At 42.9% G+C, this 20,262-nt stretch overlaps 1 protein-coding gene across 1 annotated transcript in view; it reads left to right on the top strand.

Moving 5' to 3' along the window:
* The first annotated feature begins 4,961 nt into the window (after positions 1-4,961).
* The window catches only part of CAPRIN1 (cell cycle associated protein 1), a 34,028-nt gene continuing 18,727 nt past the window's right edge, over positions 4,962-20,262 (top strand). The window contains exons 1-5 of the mRNA XM_087423150.1: positions 4,962-5,095; positions 5,519-5,731; positions 16,417-16,479; positions 16,586-16,672; positions 19,952-20,190. Coding sequence (XP_087279276.1) covers positions 5,519-5,731; positions 16,417-16,479; positions 16,586-16,672; positions 19,952-20,190 — 602 coding nt within the window. The 5' untranslated portion in view covers positions 4,962-5,095. The remainder of the gene's footprint in view (positions 5,096-5,518; positions 5,732-16,416; positions 16,480-16,585; positions 16,673-19,951; positions 20,191-20,262) is intronic.

The following is a 20,262-nucleotide window of genomic DNA, read 5'->3' as shown; positions in this document are numbered from 1 at the left end:
GCCTCTACCCACTAGATGTCAGAGCACCTCCTTGCCAAGTTGTGACAACTTAAAAATACCTCCAGACATTGCCAAATGTCCTGGCAGGGGTGCAAAAGTGCCACAGGCTGAGAACCGTCGAAATAGAAACATCAAGTTAAGACAATGTACAATTCACGTTAAGTAACTATGGAACATTTTAATGCCTGTGGTCAAAGTATTCTTGCTTTTATATTGAAAATAGTGCACGGCTTCTAAGAGTGTTCAATGAGAAAGAACAGTATTTTGTGAAATCTGAAAAAACTATTTGGGACATATTGTACCTCTACAAAATATAAAGCTGTATTTCTAAGCATAATATTACAATTAAGAAAAGGCAGACATGAGCCAGCCCCAACAGCCTAGTGGTTAAAGTTTGGCGCTCTCACTGCTTTGGCGGCCTGGGTTCGGTTCCCGGGCGTGGAACCACACCACTTATCTGTCAGTTGCCACGCTGTGGTGGCGGCTCACATAGAATAACTAGAAGGACTTACAACTAGAATATATGACTATGTACTGGGGCTTTGGGGAGGGGGAAGAAAAAAAGAAAAGGCAGATATAAGAAAATGTAAGTGGAAAAGAATGCTACCTCAGCTGATGATCTCAACTAACAGGGCAAAGGGGCAGTATGGACCAATAATAATATCAATACCACACTGATATGTTAATACAGTAGGCAATATTTACGGACAAAGCATTTGTGCCAGGCATATTACTGCTTCTGAGGATACAGAGATGAAAAACAAAACAACTGCTTTCTTCCCTTGAACAGCTCAGGGTCTAAGGATGGCTAATGGACACATGGACAATTATAGAATTGATTATCATTAAAAAAGGCAGGACTGGAAAAATTATGATGGAAATGTCTACTGCAGACTTGTAGCTGTGAGAGCAGTGTAGTTCACACAGAGGCCAGGCTTCTTACTGTCAACCTGGCAGAGAGGAAGTGAATGGAATTCAGATGCAAGGTCCCCTCTTTAGCTACAAATATACTCAATGTTAGCTTATTGGGTGATTCAAGTTGAAGCAGCTGAACTCTTTTGCCAACATGATCAGGATAAGAAGTTCAATTACTCACTCACTTGACTGTGGAGACTTAGAGTGCTGTGGTCTAATGAGTTAAACAAGCAAACGTCAGCTTGGGAGATCTGTGTTATTAAAACACGTTAAGGGGCCGGACCCCTGGCTTAGCGGTTAAGCGCTTGCGCTCCGCTACTGGCGGCCCAGGTTCGGATCCAGACGCGCACCGACGCACCGCTTCTCCAGCCATGCTGAGGCCACGTCCCATGTACAGCAACTAGAAAGATGTGCAACTATGACATACAACTATCTACTGGGGCTTTGGGGGAAAAAAAAAGGAGGAGGATTGGCAATAGATGTTAGCTCAGAGCCAGTCCTCCTCAGCAAAAAGAGGAGGATTAGCACGGATGTTAGCTCAGGGCTGATCTTCCTCTCCCCCCCCCCCCAAAAAAAACAACACGTTAATATTGGGGATAACTTTAATACCAAGGTTTTTGGAGAAAGTGTTTTTCATTTATAGATGTACTCTGCTCTCCTATTGGTTTTGTAGGAAAACCCTTTAATTTTCCTATTTCTTCAGTGATACAATGACCTGAAGCTACTGCATGGGTTTGGATTATGAAAAAAGGTAAAAAAAAAAATGATTACAGTAAAGTATTAAAAAATTCACATAAACATAGCTTCAGTCCCCTTTTTGTCAGACAGGAAATAGACAAATTTGGTTTGCTAGGACCATGGCATTGGGCTGGGCAGGAAGTCAGACTAAAGACACTACTTTGCCTTAAATTGATTAGTCTTCCTGGTCTTGCTGACCTGATCACACAACTGCAAGAACGTCAGAACACCAAGGAAACCAGATGGGATGACATATTGTAGGAAGTGAGAGCCCAACAGCTATGTATGTTCACCAAATGTTTCCGGTTCACCTAGCTTCCTACTAGGCATCTGATAGGACAGCATCTCTTGGTTGGCTGGGATCATGTGACTCTTTCCGGCCAATGAGGTGTGAGTGCACATGATGCAATTCTACCTGTTTGAAGTATTTAATCGACTACTTGAGATACTCCCCAGTTCTCTTTCCTTATGGTAATCATCAACACTTGAGATATGGTTTCTCCATCAGCCTGAATCTACTTAGTGACTACTCTGAGCAGAGCCCTCAGATGGATGGATGTGTATCATTTGTTGTTTTAAGCCAGGGACTGGCAAACCTCTTCTGTAAAGTGTGTAATAGTATTTTAGGTTTTTCACACTATACCATCTCTGTCACAACTACTCAACTCTGCTCTGCTGTGGCACGAAAGCGGCCATGGAAAATACATACATTAATGGATATGGCTGTGTCCCCAAAACTTGATTTACAAAAACAGATGGAGGGCTACTCAGCCCTGAGACTCTGGTCTGCAGAACCCTGTTTGAAGTCACAGCGCTCTCAGGACTGTTACTGCAACATAACCTAGCGTGTCTTGACACACTGTGGGCTGTGAGACGGACTTCCGACTGAGGATCTTTGTCATCCGTGTTGTCAGCTACCACGTTCCCTCAATAATCTTTCTTTTTTCCTTGAAGAAAAGCCTAACTTAGCTTTATGCTTTGGTAACTGCTACTGTGTAATGAGTCAAGGAAAGGCAGAAGAGGCCTCTCCTTCTCACACCTTATCACAAGCCCTCTTCAGCTCAAACTTTAATCATAAGAGGTCTCCAAGTCATTGGTTCTCATACTTCAGCGTGCATCAGAATCACCTGGAGGACGTGTTAAAACACAGATTGCTGGGCCCCACCCCCGGAGTTTCTGATTCTGCAGGTCTGGGGAAAATTTGCTTAGTAGAGTATTTCATGTCTGGTCTTAAACACATTGGTCAAGTTCTAAGGAATAAAGCAGAGATTGTTGTTCAAACTTCAACGTGCATACAAATCAGCTGAGGATCTTGTTAAAATGCAGTAGGTCTGGGGTGGGGCCTGAGATTCTGAAAGTGACAGTAGTCAGGCTGAGTACACTAAGACCTGCAAGGAATTAAAGGATTCTAATCCTCCTTTCTAGCCTCTAGGCTTAGCAGAGTGTCTAGCGCAGCACTAAACACAGTTCAGGTGCTTCCATCTTGAATAATCTTAGGTCAGCTTTGACTTCTCACTCACCTAACACACAACTGATAAGCAAATCCTGTTGGTTCTACTACCACAATGTGTAAAGCAACCAACCACCTGTCCCCACCTTTGCTGTGAACACCCTGACCTTGGCCACCACCATCTCTGGGCTGCATTATTTCAACAGCCTCCTAACTGGGCCCCAGCTCCTGCTCTTCTCCACCCTTCCTCTCACCTCTAACACACACTACGGTAAATTCTCTACATTGCAGCAAGAGGCTTTCTTTAACACAGGTTGATCATGTTACTCCTCTGCTAAAGCTATGCACGCTGTGACTGCCCATTTCACTCAGCAGAAGCCCAAGGCCCTACAGCTGCCTACCAGGCCTTACAAGGCCGGCCCCCTTTCACGTCTCTGACCTCAGCTCCTATTCTTTGCTCTAGCCTCTGCCGCCTCCTCGATGTTCCTTAAACCCACCAAGCGCACTCCCATCTCAGTTCCTCGCACCTGGTGTTCCTTCCACCTGGAAAATTCTCCCTCCAAGATACCTGCTTGGTCTTCTCACTTCCGTCCGTCTCGGCTTACATGTCCTCAGTAAGCCTTTTCCTGACCACCCCGTCTGTTCTCTCTACCACTTGACTATCTGACACGTACCTACTTATCTTCTCCCCACTTAGAATGTGAGCTTTATGAAGACAGAGGTGTTTGTTCTGTTCACAGTCCCTGGCACTAAAGAGCTCCTAAGACATAGTAAGGGGCTCAAGGAATCTTCGAATGAATCGATAACCGACTTTGCAGCTAACCGGACTGTCCTGAGGCCGGAGGCCGCTGCTGTTTCTCCAGGCTCCCTCAGGGTACACTGCTGCCAACCAGTATTACTCATTTTCTTCCCCAAGGAACAGCGGCTTTAGTATCATCCTGTTCTAAATCCCCTTTTCACGGAGTTTCAATTGTAAATCCCTCATTTACTGTTGTCATACAACATTATGCCGCTGAGTTTTCCGCTAACGACTCCCTTTAATACATTTCCTTCCAGCACTTGGTTCATTTTCTGTCCACACCCACACCCATCCCGCCCCTAGGTTAATTATAAGGCTCGAATAATTCTCTTGGAGCAAAAGAAATTTTCTTTTGTATTTTATTCAACATTCTCTTAAAAGTTTTAGGAAAATCTAAAACAAAAGGAAAGAAAACCCTAATCCGTAATCCTCAGGCCTCTTGGATAAATGTCATCTTACGGTAGCTGAAGATTACTTTTAACACGAGTCGGGAGGTTTAAGACTTTCAAAAAGCCACCTGTCTTGCTCCTTCCAAGGCGTTCGACAGGGAGCTCCCAGATGAGTGTCCGCGGGGAAGCGGCGAGCGGGCGCTCTGCACCGGCCCCTGTGCGGGGCGGGAGGCCACCTGACCGCAGCCAGAAGGCATTCTAGAAGCGGGGCTCGCACCACCGCCTCGCGCACCACTCACCGGCGGGGACCTTTGCCCCCACCCCCGCCCCCACCACGTAAGGACCCTTCTCGGGGCAGCCGCCAGCTCCACAGCCAGCCGCTTGACACCTATTGTCCCCGTTTGGACGTCAAGCGACTTCGCCTGAAGGACCCTCACTTCGATTCCGCTCACAGCTCCAGACCCCGCTCCTGCAGCCTCCCCGGGGCCCCCCCGCGGCAGGGCCCGGGCCGGGGCGGCGGTCGGGCAGGGGCAGCCGGGCCGGTCCGGGCCGGGCCGCGCCGCGCCTCCCCGCAGGCGTTCGCGCCGGGCAGCCCGCGCCCGCGAGGGCCCCTGCGCTCCCCGCCCTCCGCGACGAGGCTGGCGGCGAGCTCCCTCCCGCTCGACTCTGCGCCTCACTGGCAGGGGCTCTCGGTGCAGCGGGCACAGCGCGACGCGGCCTGCGCCCACGGAGCGCGCGACACTGCCGGGAACGCAGCGCCACGCCCGCCCCCTCGGGACCGCCAGCGGCCTCCGCGCGCGCACGGTGAGCGCCGGCCGGCCGAGGCGCCCGCGGGGCGGGGGGCCGGCGCCGGGTCCCTTCCCGGCGGGGGCTCGCCCCTCACGTCTCCCTGCCCCCGTCAGCCCAGTGCCCCTCCCCCGCCGCGCCCCTCCCCCGCCGCCCCTGCGTCCCTCCCCGGACGGCGGCGAGCGTCGGCCCCACCGGGGGACCGTTGCGCTGGCCGGTGGCGGCCGGCGGCGAGGCCCCGCCCCGCGCGGGTCCCGGTGCCGGGGGGTGGCCGGGCGGGGGCGCGCGGCCGCGTCCCTTCCTGCCCCCGCGGCGCCGTCCCCGCCCCCAGCGCGCAGCCGCCCTCCGCCGCGCGTTTTGTCCCGCGTCTCGCCCCGTCCGCCGCCTGACCGGCCTCTCGTCCTTCCTCCCGCTCTTTCTCGTCTCCCTCGCCGTCTGAAGATGCCCTCGGCCACCAGCCACAGCGGCAGCGGCAGCAGGTCGTCCGGGCCGCCCCCGGCGGGCTCCTCCGGCAGCGAGGCGGCGGCGGGGGCCGGGGCCGCGGCGCCGGCCGCCCAGCACCCCGCGAGCGGCACGGGCGCCGTGCAGACGGAGGCCATGAAGCAGATCCTCGGCGTGATCGACAAGAAGCTGCGGAACCTGGAGAAGAAGAAGGTGCGGGAGGGGTGGGCCGGGCGGCTCTCCCGTCCCCGGAAAGCGGGCCCCGGGGCGGCGCTGTCAGCTGCCCGGCCGCGGCGCTGCCCGGGCCTCCGTTCCTCCTCCTGCCGGGGCGGCCTTCGGGTCGGGGAGTGGGCTGTGCGGGGCCGGGGCGGCAGGGGGCCGCGGGCTCGGGCTCGGCGCTGCCTCATGGAGCCGGGCTGACCGCGCCGCTCCCGTGCGCTCGAGGCCTGCCCGCTCCTCTCTCGGGAGACGGGCGGACGTGTTCAGGGTCCCAAACCAGAGCCGCTTCCCCCATCGGGCCCTTTTGGGGCGTCTTCGATCTGCTCCCCGCCCCCATCCGAGGGGCGCCCCTGCGTGTTCCTCTTTGTTCCAATTGTCTAGGTGCCCCCGAGCCGCGCGCTCGGCCCGGCCCCGAGAAGCGTGTCTGCAGCGGCCTTTTGTCCCCGGGACTCTGGAGAGGGCCGGGGGGCGACGGGGACGACTGGGGAGGTGCGGCGGTGCGGGGACGGAGGGGCGCCGGCCCGGGCACATGGAGCGCGGCTAACATGGCGGCGGCGGGGAGAGGGAAGCTCGCGGAGCCGCATTGTGAGCACAAAGCGAAAGCGGGGGAGGGCAGGCCGGGCAGCGCCCCTCCGAAGCCGACCACGCCCGCAATCTTGCCGTTCAGTATCTGGCCCTTCCAGGTCGCACCGGGGGGTCTGTCTGCAAGTCGGCCTTTTGTTGTGTGCTCTCCGCGCAGCACAGGGTACCGACTCTGTGTAGGGGGACACGTGTGTGCGTGTGCGCGTGTGTTCACGTATGGGGAAAGGGTCTCGGCAGAGGGAATAATTCAGCCTTCAGTAAGATTGGGGGTGGAAAGGAAGAAACAAATCACCAGCATAGCATCTTTAATTTTGAGGAAATCATTTAAAAATGTTTACAGTGTTTAGCCAGCCACCTAATAGTGGTACTACGTTGAGATAGTAACTGTTAGGCTGAAATTTGGACTGTGGGAAATAACTTGACGAAAACTGATGACATTTAGGCCTTAATTATCTTAATTGTTTAATGATTTATTTTACATTTTGGGGGAGTTTAAAATCAAACATTTTTAGATTTGTTACTTTTCTGTCTCATCTCCTTCTGTATTGGGAATTTTATTTGAATTTCTTGGACTTTTTGAAATTGAGAGATGCACTAATCGTGGGTTTCTACTTTTTGCTTATCTTTTATTTTGAAGAACAAGTGTGGTTTATTATAAATGATTGAAGTTATAGATTTATCAACATCGACCAGGCAACAAAAGTGTTTTAATTATAAAGTAGCTACATTCAAGTATGTAACAGAATAAACATGCCCCAAGGCTAGTATCTTCTGGTTCTGTGTCTGCCATCTGTTTTAGTTTTTGCCACTCTATTTGAAATTGAGGCTTAGGTATCTTTAAAACCTCTTAATGCAGTAAACAATCCTGTCAATCTGGTTGATGCCTGAATGGTTTAATTTTCAGAATTCCTAGGAAATCTGTTTTCTTCTAGGATGGGAATTAGAAGATGTAATTAATTAATTAATGATATATTTTACACAGAGTCATTTTAGCATACATATTTATATTTTAATCACTGAAAAGTATTTCTTTCAAAGGCATTAATATAAAGTCAGGCACTGATTAGCAGCCAGCTTAGTTGTGAGGTGATTATTAGATTCTAGTGTTCAAGTGTATTTGAAAAAAATAAAAATCTAGTTTATAAGTCCCTTGAGGGCCTGAACCATGATGGGTCTCTCCTGTCTATAGGTTTGTACTGCTGTACGTTGCCTAGTTGTGTCCATCCCCCGCCCCCCCATCATCATAAAGGAGAAAGTAATGTAATTATTATTACAGAGATTATAGACTAGACTAGTAAGTACTGAAAAATTCCCTTGTAATGATGGACATTTTACAAAATAACATGTATTTCATATCATCTTTTCTGTCGGTGTTTTGGGTGCTAGATAGTAAAGTGGAAAGGTCAAATTACAGTTACTTGAGGCTTTTTGATAACTCACAGACGGAGCTACATACTCGTTAAATAGTTATGTTGCCAGTACTGATGTTGTGACTTAATTACTATTAAAACAAACTATGTTTTGAGAAACTCAAGGGCGTTTGAATTTTTCTCTAAGCACATCTGGCTTCTAGTTTAAATTGAAATTTTCTTTATAGCTAGATAATTTACTGTATGAAAAGATTTAACTGATTCATTTTTCAGTAGTGAATGAGCATTTCTAATACATCTAAAATAGGATTTACTTACAAGTCAGTTTTGAACGTTTTTAGAAACCCTTATGGAGTAAAGTAAGCTACTATTTATAACTGGATTTCTTTTTACTTCAGTCCACTTAGCAACTTATATTTGAGCTGAATTTCAGACCTATTCATGGGAATCTTCAGACAAAATGCCATTTTCCATGGATTCTGAAATCAAGTATCCTGACAAAAATTACTCCTAGATATGTAGTATCACTTACATTGACATAGAGAATTGAAATAATTTTATTGCAGTTCATTTAAGAAACAAAGTTGTTAATTTTCTAATAAGTCGAGCTGTTAGAGGAAAGGTAAGCATCTGTTCAGTGAGAATGCCTGCTTAACATTGATGAAATATGATTGTATTATGTAATGCAACTAAATGGCCTGATATTTTTTGAAATTTGGGCTTATAAAGACTACATGAGTATTTAGCAGAGAGAAGAAATACCGCTGTAATAACAAGAATCAAATGTAAAACTCCATTAACAAATCTTTTAACTGATTAAAGTACGAGTGATAACAAATTGAGTGATTGCCTGGTTTTCTTCCTCAGTTCATGGGTATAGAACTGGGCCCCAGGCTATGCAAGATGATATTTTGAAATGAAGTCGTAATTTTAACTGAAGAGAGCTCGTTTATATGGTAAGATATAATCGGTTTTGATGTACAGTAAAGGAGGTTTTAATAGATGACATTTAAAATTGTTATACTTTTTATAAATATGATAGGTTTAGACACTAGTGACTGGTAGGTAAAAGATTAACCAGTGTTCTGTTGCAAAACAGCCGACAGCTTTTTAACCAATATGTGACCAGAAATGATAGCCAAAGTGTACGGTTTTTCATACTGCTCCCTAAAGTCTTTTCTTTATATCTTTGCTGTTAATGTTATTCTGAAAAAAGATGCTATTATTGTTAGAGAGGATAATATTTCTTTCCAGAGCATTGCAGTGTGCCTCTACTTAGAATTTTCAGTGCAGTTGTGGTACAGAATTTAAGTATTTTGAGATAAAAATATCCTTTAACTATTTTATAAGTAAAATCTTTTCTTAGGGTTAACATCTGAGGTTTTCCTTGACAGTTAAGATCTCTGATGTGTTAGCTTCTCCACTGGTTGCATGAACTATTCCTCTGCAATGCAGAGGACAAGATTACTTTGTTTTGCATTCACCTTGTCACAGAAAAAAAAGGATTTATAATGCTTAATTTGTTTCCCTCTGCCTGCCTGAGTGTGGAGTGTGTGTGTGTGTGAGTGAGTGTGAGAGAGAGACGTAGGAAAGTATTTAAAATTTGAATTTAAAAAGGAGAAAATGTGAATTCCCTTGTGATAATACAGGTACCTTTTTCTAGGATGAGAGTAGAATCCTAGGTATTATAATGAGAATGGATTGTTTTAACCTTACCACATTATTTTACTCTAGGATAATTCCCATGTGGCAAATGTTTGTATCAGAATACATTTTGTGTGACTTAGAGATTAAGCAGAAAATTTGTCATAATCTTATGTAATTAATTTCTTACCTTACATTTAGAACAGTTTCATGTTCATGTAACAGAAGATTAGTACTGTTTCATCTTCAAAAGAAATTAGTAAATACTTGGCAACAATAAAATCTAAGATTTTTTAAGATCTTAAAGCCATCTTAGAATTAGTCCAATTCATCTTATAGAAGAGGAAATTGAGATGCTCATGTAAAACGACCCAGGTTGGAATGGGTGAATTCCAAGGTATCTTGTAATATTTAATGGAGGTAATTAGAATTTGTCGTGTTCTGCAACATAAGTATAATTTTTCATGTTGAAGCTTATCTTGTAGAACTAAGTAATAGCTTTTACTTCAAATCTTTTATTTTTATTAGAGTTCTTCTGTTTTAAAAAGCTGAAAGCAAAAGAAAAATCTTTCATTTCTTTATTGTCAGACCTTTATTGATGTCTCATTGTTAAATTTGTGTTTGTAGGCTGTCCAGGTAATGGGGTCCTGAGATTAGCAGTACTACAGGTAAAGTCCCATTGTATCAGGTTTCTTGGGGACATGTATATTGTGGTAATGAAATGAACTTTTAAAGTTGAAACTCTGAGTGTCTCTTTATGCTTAGGTGAGCACCAGATGCTCATGTTCCAGTCTCTTCTCAAGCTTGGTATGTTGTAGCCTAGAAAATTTGGGAAGAGCATTACCAATAGAGAGAAATAGGGAGTGTGTCAACTTTTCCATGTTAATTCTTTTGTTGTTTTTTTTTTTAGTGAGGAAGATTCGTCTGAGGTAACATCTGTTGCCAGTCTTCCTCTTTTTTTTTTTGGTTGAGGAAGATTAGCCCTGAGCTAACATCTGTGCCAGTCTTCCTCCACTTTGTCTGTGGGTTGCTGCCATAGCATGGCTTGACGAGTGATGTATGTCTGTGCCCAAGATCTGAACCTGCGAACCCAGTGGAGCGTGCTGGACTTAACCACTACGCCATGGGTTGGGCCCACCATGTTAATTTTTGCATTAAGCTTCTGGATATTTTTTAGTAATTGGTCCGTTTCTGGGGGGGAAGTGAATGGTATGTGTGCAGTGGAGAAGAATGAGAGGAGAAGCATAAGGGAAGTTTAGCCTAAGTTGGAGTTGTAAATTGCTTGGCTTGTGCTCTTTTGTTTCTCCTAGCTATACTAGTGCTTTTGTTGGATAGAATATGAGTGTAAAAACATAGATGAAAGAGACTTTATTGGGCAGAGTTCAGAAATCATATTTCCTGAGGAAAGGGGAAGGTGTGCTGCTTGACCATGATCAACTAAAGTAGTCTGTTTCCTTTAACTTCTATACTACCTATTGTCTGTTCACTTCCTTGACATTTTCATATTGCCTTATGTTCTTACCTTATGTGTTTTTCTAAATAGGTAGTAAGCTTCTTGGGGGCAGAGACTATTGATAACATCATACCGTGCCTTTTGACTGGTGTATGCTAAATAAATATTTGCTATTTTGACTAAATCATTAAATAGAAATATTTGTAGCTTCATCAGCTTTTGCTGTTAAAATAGATTAATCCATGAGGGGGAAAATGGTTTTCTGTACAGAGCTATTTACTTGCAGTGTTTTTTATTGAAACAGAATTTTTCCTGAAGGATTTTCCTTTTGCTTATTTTTTTAAGTGAGCAGAGTTGATGAGTAGGGAAGTAGAACACACTTACTTTAAAATCTAGATAGTGTAAGTAAGATTTGTGAGTAGTCTTGGGAAGGAAGATGTAGACAATTCTTGGTATTTGAACCATCATCAAATTATTAGAAATGTCATTGCATTCCCTTAATACTGTTATCCAAAGATAGAAATAACTGAAATATACTTGAATATTAGAGAAAAACCTTTTGGTCTTCATTTTAAATGAATTACAGTTCAGATCTTTTTACATTGAACTCCCAGTGGAGTGTATAAAGCATTCACTTGTACCAACTCATCCTAATGAGTAGCTTGGTTAAAGCAACTGATAGTTCAAAAGACACTCATTAAGATTATCAATGATTGTTTGTTTTTCAAATGCACAAGCTTTAGACTTTTTTAAGAATATAATTCAAAATAGGTGATCCTGGAACTCTTTAACATTAATGCTTTTTCATTTTCCTACTGGGGTCAGCTGCTTCTCTTCATTCAGACTTGCATGATTATAGCCATGGGCAAGGAATAGGGATTTTTACAGGATTATCTCCTATCTTTTTCTTTTCAGTTGGACAAAAGTCTTGTCAGACTAAACTCCTGGTTACCTATCTGCTTGAAAAATTATCTTACAGTGGGACCTTAGATAACATCTAATTTAGCATCCTTTTACTGTTCTTGGTGTTCAGAAATCCTGCATTCTTGACAGGTGTTCATTCAGCTTCTGCATTAATCACTCTGCCAGGGCTTGGTGGAATGCTCATTTCTCAGTGAAGACGTATTTCATTTTTGGACAACTCTTAAGTTCTTGATGTTAGAGTTACACTCCCACTACCACTGTTTAATAGTTTGTTTTCTGGAACAACTCAGACTTCTACATGAGAAGTCTTCTAGCATTGGAAGATAGCTTTTATAGGTCATTTATGGATTGTACTGTATGTTCTCTCCACCATCCTTTTAAAAATTCAGGAAACCTTTGTTTCTTATCTTTCTTCTGTGAATTTTACTAGCAATTAATTCTCAATTGAATTGGTGGAGGGTGCACGGGGGCAGAGTCAGCTGTCTACCACTATGTGGGCAAGGTCAGAACTGATGTTTCTAGGTGATGAACAGACAATGTAGGGGTTGGGGACTTGAAATAATATCTAGAAGGGCCACCAAAGAAAAGTTGAGAGGAAAAGAAATCTTTTATCTTTCGTTTTTGCATTTGTCTTTCTGAAGGTTCTTTCAGTACAGTAAAGGTGATTTATTTCACCTGAAGACATAAAATAATTTAAAGTACAGCTGGGAGCTCTTACTAGTTTTCATATTTTAGGCTTCATTTTTAAGTATTCTGTCCCAGTTTGGAGATCTCCTTGATTGAGACCAGGAGTTACATAGTTCCCAGATAGCCAAACTAGTTTTTTCAGGTGCTGTCTCCTCCTAATCTTTCTTTTTGTGACTATTTACAATTGTCTAGCTGAAGCATTTTTGTTTTTTTGAAGTCTCTCATCTCTTTTGCTGCTTCTTTTTAATTGTATAATTTAAAAAAGGTAGTCTTCAGTTGTTCCTCTGTGGAATTTATTGGATGTAACAGGAAGGCAGGAAAGCTCAGGAGGACGGTCATTCTGCAGTCTTGTTAGTATGTTTTGGTATTTCCTGAAATGAGGACTGTGTATTAGGAACTTTGACCAGGCCCTGAATCTCGGGCAAGGACGGGGGATAGGATAATTATGACAGCAGTAGAGAAAGTGTTAACAGCTTTAGACGGACAGTTATAAAGCCACGATGAAACTTTTGTTGTGTTATGGCTCGAAAAATGTTTCACAAAAGACCTATAGTTTCCATTCATTTGATTAACTGCATTTTTTGATTGGATCTCTATGTATACCTTAATTCAACTAACTGGAATTGGAGTCTGCTTTTTGAAAATCCCCTGTTTAAAAATCGGTGAGATTTTTCCAGTCATATCATGGCTTTCATACACATTTCTTCCCTCACAGTTATCTGTCATTTCTTGTGGTGTTAGTAGCAGTCCTTCTCCCTTGAAAAATCATAGCTCTTAACTTACTATGGATTGAAAAACTGGAGACATGTTACAGTGATATAAAATCAAAATAAATTAGATGTATGAGTTTTAATAAAATTTATAGATCTTTATTTTGGCAATACAGAGGTCTTTCTGCACACTTTTTGGTGACAGTACTCCCTGAAGGTGTGTACTATGAAGCTGAGTTTCACGTAGTAGCTGCTTTCTCTTTTCATTTTCCTTTTAACTGTGTTCCAGTTACTGCTCTGTGACAGATTGCTCCACAACTTAATATGATTTTTTTATGCAAGTGGATTCTGCCTGTCAGGAATTTAGACAGGGCACATAGTGGGTTGGTGTCTCTGCTTCATGATGCCTGGGCCCTCAGCTGGGAAGACTAAGGCTTGTTCACTCACGTGTCTGATGCCTGGGCTTAGGATGACTGTAACACTAGAGTTACTGACCAGGATTCTTACGTAAGATCTCTCTTCATGGCTTGGCTTCCTCAAAGCATGGCAGCTTCAGGGTTATTGGACTTCTCTGATGGCTCAGAAGTGTATTTGGATGGCTCCAAATACAAGTGTTCGCAGTGACCAGCAAATGCAGCAGGGATGCATTTCTTTTATGACTTAGCCTTGGAAGTCATACAGGATCACTTCCACTGTACTTTATTGGTTGAAGCCGACTTAATACAGTGGTGGGGAATTGGACTGGTTCTTAATGAGGGGGGGCCAAGGTCACATTGTGGAACAGTATGTGGGACTGCAGATGTTGTAGCCATCTTTGGAAAGTGTAATCTGCCATAAATCTTGGGTTGGATGAATACTATAATTTGTTATTGTGTAGAAACTTGGAACTTTTTTACTATAAGATAGCTTGTCCTACCATAGGGTAGTATAGATTCATACTTAAGGATTATTATAGGTGAAAGTCCTGACAATATGCTGAAATCTGTCAATCTTAATGTCTTTTATATAGCATTAAATTTTAATTTTTTATTATACAAACTGTATATGTTCATTGCGGAATATCTAAGTGTACAAAACAAAGCAAAAGGAAAAAAGTTCCACTTATAATTCTACCACTCAGATACCATTCTTAACATTTTTTTTTTTAATCATTTCACTTTTGGCTTCATCATTTTTTTTTTTTTTTTGTGAGGAAGATCAACCCTGAGCTAACATCCATGCTAATCCTCCTCTTTTTTTTTGCTGAGGAAGACTGGCTCTGAGTTAACATCCATTGCCTAATCCTCCTCCTTTTTTTTTCCTCCCAAAGCCCCCTCAGTAGATAGTTGTACGTCATAGTTGCACATCCTTCTAGTTGCTGTATGTGGGACGCAGCCTCAGCATGGCCGGAGAAGCGGTGTGTCAGTGCGCGCCCGGGATCCGAACCCAGGCCGCCAGCAGCGGAGCGCGCGCACTCAACCGCAAAGCCACGGGGCCGGCCCTCAACCAAAAGTCCTAACTTTATACCTGTTTAGCTGGAGGCTTACTGATTGTGTGAAGTAGTTCACTAAGAAAAATTGGATACTTTTATTAGCCTTTAATGTTTGAATGATTTGTCTAGGTTTTATTTACCTCCAGTACAACTAAGGAATTGTTAGGCTGTTTTTTTTTTTTCTGTGAGCAAGATGAGCCCTGAGCTAACATCCATGCTAATCCTCCTCTTTTTGCTGAGGAAGACTGGCTCTGAGCTAACATCTACTGCCAATCCTGCTCTTTTTTTTTGCTCCCCAAAGCTCCAGTAGATAGTTGTATGTCGTAGTTGCACATCCTTCCAGTTGCTGTATGTGGGACGCGGCCTCAGCATGGCCGGAGAAGCGGTGTGTTGGTGCGCGCGCGGGATCCGAACCCGGGCCGCCAGGAGCGGAGCTCGAGCACTTAACCGCTAGGCCATGGGGCCGGCCCTGTTAGGCTTTTTAATTTAGAATAGAATAGTTATGCAAATGGACTAATGTTTCTGGTAGAAAGAAAATGGATCATTTGACCTAAAACAACTTAACTAACATTGCTTTTAAACTTGTTTCTGTGTCTGAACACGTTTTATTAGAACCTTACTTTGTATTTTGTTTCTTGGTTCATTTTATTATTGCTAAGGGTAGGAAACTATGTAAGTTCATAATTTATCGTGATTATTTAAAATTCCCCGTCATTAATTTAGATTTCTACTTATTCCCTCTCCTCTGCCCCTTAAAACAATAACTGAATTCCCGACTGTGTTGCATTACCTGAATATCTTTTTTTGGGTTTCTTATCTAATAGTAGTAGCAGAGGAAACCTCCAAAGTTGTCATCTTAGCAAAAAAAAAAGATGACTTTAAACCAGAGGTTAATTTTCTACCCCTACTCTCACACATTGAATTTCATTTGTGAGGAGATAACAAAACAAAGCTGTTGATTAGTGCACTGCCCATAAATAATGTGATAGCTTGAAGTGTCTCATGTTGTTCAAGAGAAATGGATGAGGCACATCAAAGACAATGTGCATGTGGGTTTATGTAGGAAAAATACACTCTTTTTATGTCACTTATTCACATGAATTCTTTGGCAGGGGGAAGGAGGGAGTGACAAATTTTAACACTTAAAAATGTTTGATATGCTCATTTGGGTAGGGTATAAGCAGGATCCTAACCAAACTGTGGCCCTCACTCGTGTGAGTAGGAACTATATCTTTCTTTTTTTTTTTTTTTTTTGTGAGGAAGATCAGCCCTGAGCTAACATCCATGCTAATCCTCCTCTTTTTGCTGAGAAAGACCGGCTCTGAGCTAACATCTATTGCCAGTCCTCCTCCTTTTTTTCCCCAAAGCCCCAGTAGATAGTTGTATGTCATAGTTGCACATCCTTCTAGTTGCTGTATGTGGGACGTGGCCTCAGCATGGCTGGACAAGCGGTGCGTCGGTGCACGCCCGGGATCTGAACCCCGGGCCGCCGGGAGCGGAGCGCGCGCACTTAACCGCTAAGCCATGGGGCCGGCCCAAGAACCACATCTTTCTGATGCATATCTTTTTGGAGAAACCTAAAGAATAAGCAGTGTTGTGTCACTGGCTTATGATACAATATTTGGTATCATTCAGCAGTGGCTGGAGTATTTAAATTCATTTTTTAGCTCACTGTTAATTAAAGTAAGTTATTTTATGTACTAAAACTGGATATATTTAAAAAGTATATTTAGGGCAAGATGTGAGACAAACTTAGGGGATTATGTGGGTTTTGTTATTTTAGCATGGTTAAGTTCATATATACTTTCAATATGGAATATAATTCTTTTATCTTTTAGGGCAAGCTTGATGATTACCAGGAACGAATGAACAAAGGGGAAAGGCTTAATCAAGATCAACTGGTAAAAGTGTTACATTTTATTACAGATTTTATGCTACTACTTTTAGTGAAATTAATTTTGTGGTTCTTTGTGTCTCCAGTAAAGTTGGATTCTGTCTTGATTTTAGGATGCCGTATCTAAGTACCAGGAAGTCACAAATAACTTGGAGTTTGCAAAAGAATTACAGAGGAGTTTCATGGCATTAAGTCAAGATGTAAGTAAAAGACAGTGTATTTGTTTATGAAGTATTAAAGATAAGGCGTGCAGAAAATTTTGTGTTTTTTGGGGGTTTTAGTCCTTGCATAACCATTGATAAGTTCTCTACAAGGTGAGAGGATTGGATCCAATTATATTTAAGATGCTTTCCAATTCTGTAAAGTTAAATGTAATATCTGAAAGATGCCTTTTAAAAGGACTGAGTTTCAGATATGGCAAACGTGTATAGTAGTTACCCTAAAGATCTCATTGGTTTAAAAAATTAGCTGTGCTGTACATACATAAATATGGTATGCATTTATTTTCTATATATTCCTATATGTCTAATGATATTCTTACAGTTCCGTTAACTATCAGAAAATAAGAGGCTTATTGACATAATTGCTGCTTAATCTCTCCATTAGGGGTCTTAAGGGATGTGGCAGACTGACACATTGCTCTTGATCAACCCTTGATCCAACAAAGTGGTGTTTTTTCCCCAAACATTTTTCGATGCGACAAAAGCCTTTGGGAACAGGACAAAAAGTAAATACAAGCAAAGCCAAATAATTTGTTGGAAGTTGAGACCAGAAAATTAATATCCTTCTGAATTACTATTAGCTTATTTGGAGAAAGGCTAACAATATTGAAATATTAAGTTGCCTCTGATTTGGTGAAATGAATAAATAATTTATTGTATGATGAGAGACAATGCAGTATAGAGATTAAAAGTTCTTATTCTGGAACCAGACTGCCTGGTTTGAATCCTGATTCTGCCACGTTTACTCAAAAGTTGTATGACTTGGAGTGAGTTATGTAACTTCTCTATTCCTATATTGGTCAAGGGGTTCCAAAGAAACTGAACTAGCAGGATAGAGAGAGAAGGGGGGGAAGGGAGGAGAGGGGAGAGGCTATCACGCTGCTTCAGTTTTCTGATCTGTGATCATCATAGGGTTGTGCTTAGAACAGTATTTGGTGTATAATATAATTCATGCACTTAAAATTATATCAAATTTGATAAAAGGTGGAAATTATTGATGGTACCCCTCAAAATGGAGTAAAGGAAATTTAATTTACACCCAACTAGGGATTTGTTCTGCTAAGCTTACGTCAGAGCCTTAGGATTGATGAATCCTGCCCACTTTTTTTCTGATTTTTTTTTTTTTTAAAATATGGGTCATAGAAGTAGGATTGACATACAATTTAATACAGAATCTGTTTCTATAGAATCTGTCACTGTGTGAATGAAAATACTTGTATCTTCCTTTGCTTCTGTTGTTTTTTTTGTGTGTGTGTGTGTGTGAGGAGGACCAGCCCTGAGCTAACATCCAATGCCAGTCCTCCTCGTTTTCGCTGCGGAAGACTGGCCCTGGGCTAACATCCATGCGCATCTTCCTCTGCTTTATATGGGATGCCGCCACAGCATGACTCAACAAGTGGTGCCTTGGTGCGCGCCCGGGATCCGAACCGGCGGACCCCGGGCCGCTGCAGCAGAGCGCGTGCACTTAACCGCTTGTGCCACTGGGCCGACCGCTGCTTCTGTTTTAACACTAGTGTTTTCAGGAACTTTTCACTGGACGTTTAACCTCTCCAGCAGTCTTTTTATTTAGCTCTGATCCTTTGTTATATTTCCACAATTATTAAACACCTTTTTTGTTTTGCATTCAAGAGCTGCTTTAACCTAGCTCTTTGTATTCACTTCCCTATTGGAACTGCTCCTTTCATCCAAAGTGGCTTTATTATTTTATTTCATTTGCTTTCTTGACTTCTTTTCATGTTCCTGCCTGTCTTCCTATAATGTTCCCTGCCTCTGGCTACTTATAGAGACCTTTCTACTCTAAAATAGCACCCCTCCCCCCCATAAAATTGAAAGCTCATCTATGTTAGGAGCAGATGTAACTTTCTCCTTGAAAGCTTTCTCGACTGCCCTAGCTTAGAGAGATCTCATCTCTTTGTTCATTTTATGCTACACTTGCCACTTATTGCTAAGATATCATTTATTCTACTACCCCCTCTGCTGCCTTTGTAGATTTGTCTTATTGCAACCTTCGTCATTCCTCCCAGATCTCCCTCCCGTATTTCTCCCTTGATTATACGTTTCATCCGTCCTTATTTTGGTTTTCTTTGTCTCATTTTTTTTGTGTGTGAGGAAGATTAGCTCTGAGCTAACATCTGTTGCCAGTCCTCCTTTTTTTGCTGAGGAGGATTGGCCCTGGGCTAACATCCGTGCCCATCTTCCTCTACTTTATATGGAACACCGCCACAGCATGGCTGGACAAGTGGTGTGTCGGTCTGCGCCTGGGATCCGAACCTACAAAGCCTGGGCTGCTGAAGTGGAGTGCGTGAACTTAAGCACTATGGCACTGGGCCGGCCCCTTCTTTGTCTCAGTTTATCCTAGTGAGACTTGAGAAAGGGGAGAAGGTGGGAAGGAAGACACTGTCATGGATCTTGGAAACACTGACCTTTCTTTGACCCCACGCTGATACTAGACATGAGAAAAGAGAGAAATATTTGAGTTTGGGTGATGTTCTCCCTTCAGCCTTCCTAGGGAAGAAAAAGAGTAGTGGAAGGGAAAAAATAGTGGGAAAAATACATTCCTATTTAGCTTTTATCTATCTTTTACTGACACCTTCTTCTTTGCCAGCATCCCCTTATTTTCATCCCCATGTATTTTCAGTACGTTGGAATGCTTTCCTAATACCAGCAGTGGCTTGTTGGGCTGAGAGGCAGTGGTGGGTTTTTGCAGCTTCTTGTGAGTCAGGAGTAGGTACTTAAAATTAGAACTTTGGACCATTTTTCCATAAAGGAGATAGATACAGGTAAGATTTTTTACTGTTGCTGTGGTTGAGGTTCTTTTTTAATTGACTTAGGGCCTTAATTAAATATTTTAATTTTTATTATGGAAAATTTCAAAACTAAAGAAAAGACTGTAAAGAACCCCCATCTACCCATACCCAGCTTCTGCAGTTATCTCATGGGCTCATACTTGATATAGTACTGACACCTGCTCCTTTGCTCCCTGGCTGCTAGATTATTTTGACGCAAATCACAAATAGATCATTTCGTTGGTAACATTTCTGTAGTGTAATACCTTCTAGGGAATATGTGTTCTGAATTTCTAACAGCTGCTTTAAACAGATCATGTATGAAACTATTTGTAAATTGGGAAAAATCCTTTTGTGTACTAGGGTCACATCTAACTCATTGAGTGAAATACGTCTTGTTTACATTGGACCTGAAATTGAACTGCAGGAGTTCTGTAGAACTGATTTTGGTGTCTTGTATATATTTATGCAGATTCAGAAAACAATAAAGAAGACAGCACGCCGGGAGCAGCTTATGCGAGAAGAAGCTGAACAGAAACGTTTAAAAACTGTCCTTGAGCTACAGTATGTTTTGGACAAATTGGGAGATGAAGAAGTGCGAACTGACCTGAAACAAGGCTTGAGTGGAGTGCCAATATTGTCTGAAGACGAGCTGTCGTTGTTGGATGAATTCTACAAATTAGCAGACCCTGAGCGGGACATGAGCTTGAGGTATGGTGGTGCTTGATGATAGACACTTGTAAATGTTGCCTGAAGTTGGCAATTGAAAGGTAATTAATTAGC

This window comes from Ceratotherium simum, chromosome 34 (genome assembly GCF_057802395.1).
Source record: "Ceratotherium simum simum isolate JZ-2026a chromosome 34, ASM5780239v1, whole genome shotgun sequence".
Classification (NCBI taxonomy): domain Eukaryota; kingdom Metazoa; phylum Chordata; class Mammalia; order Perissodactyla; family Rhinocerotidae; genus Ceratotherium; species Ceratotherium simum.
Note: the sequence above shows the minus strand (reverse complement) of the source record. Positions and strands in the feature narration are given on the sequence as shown.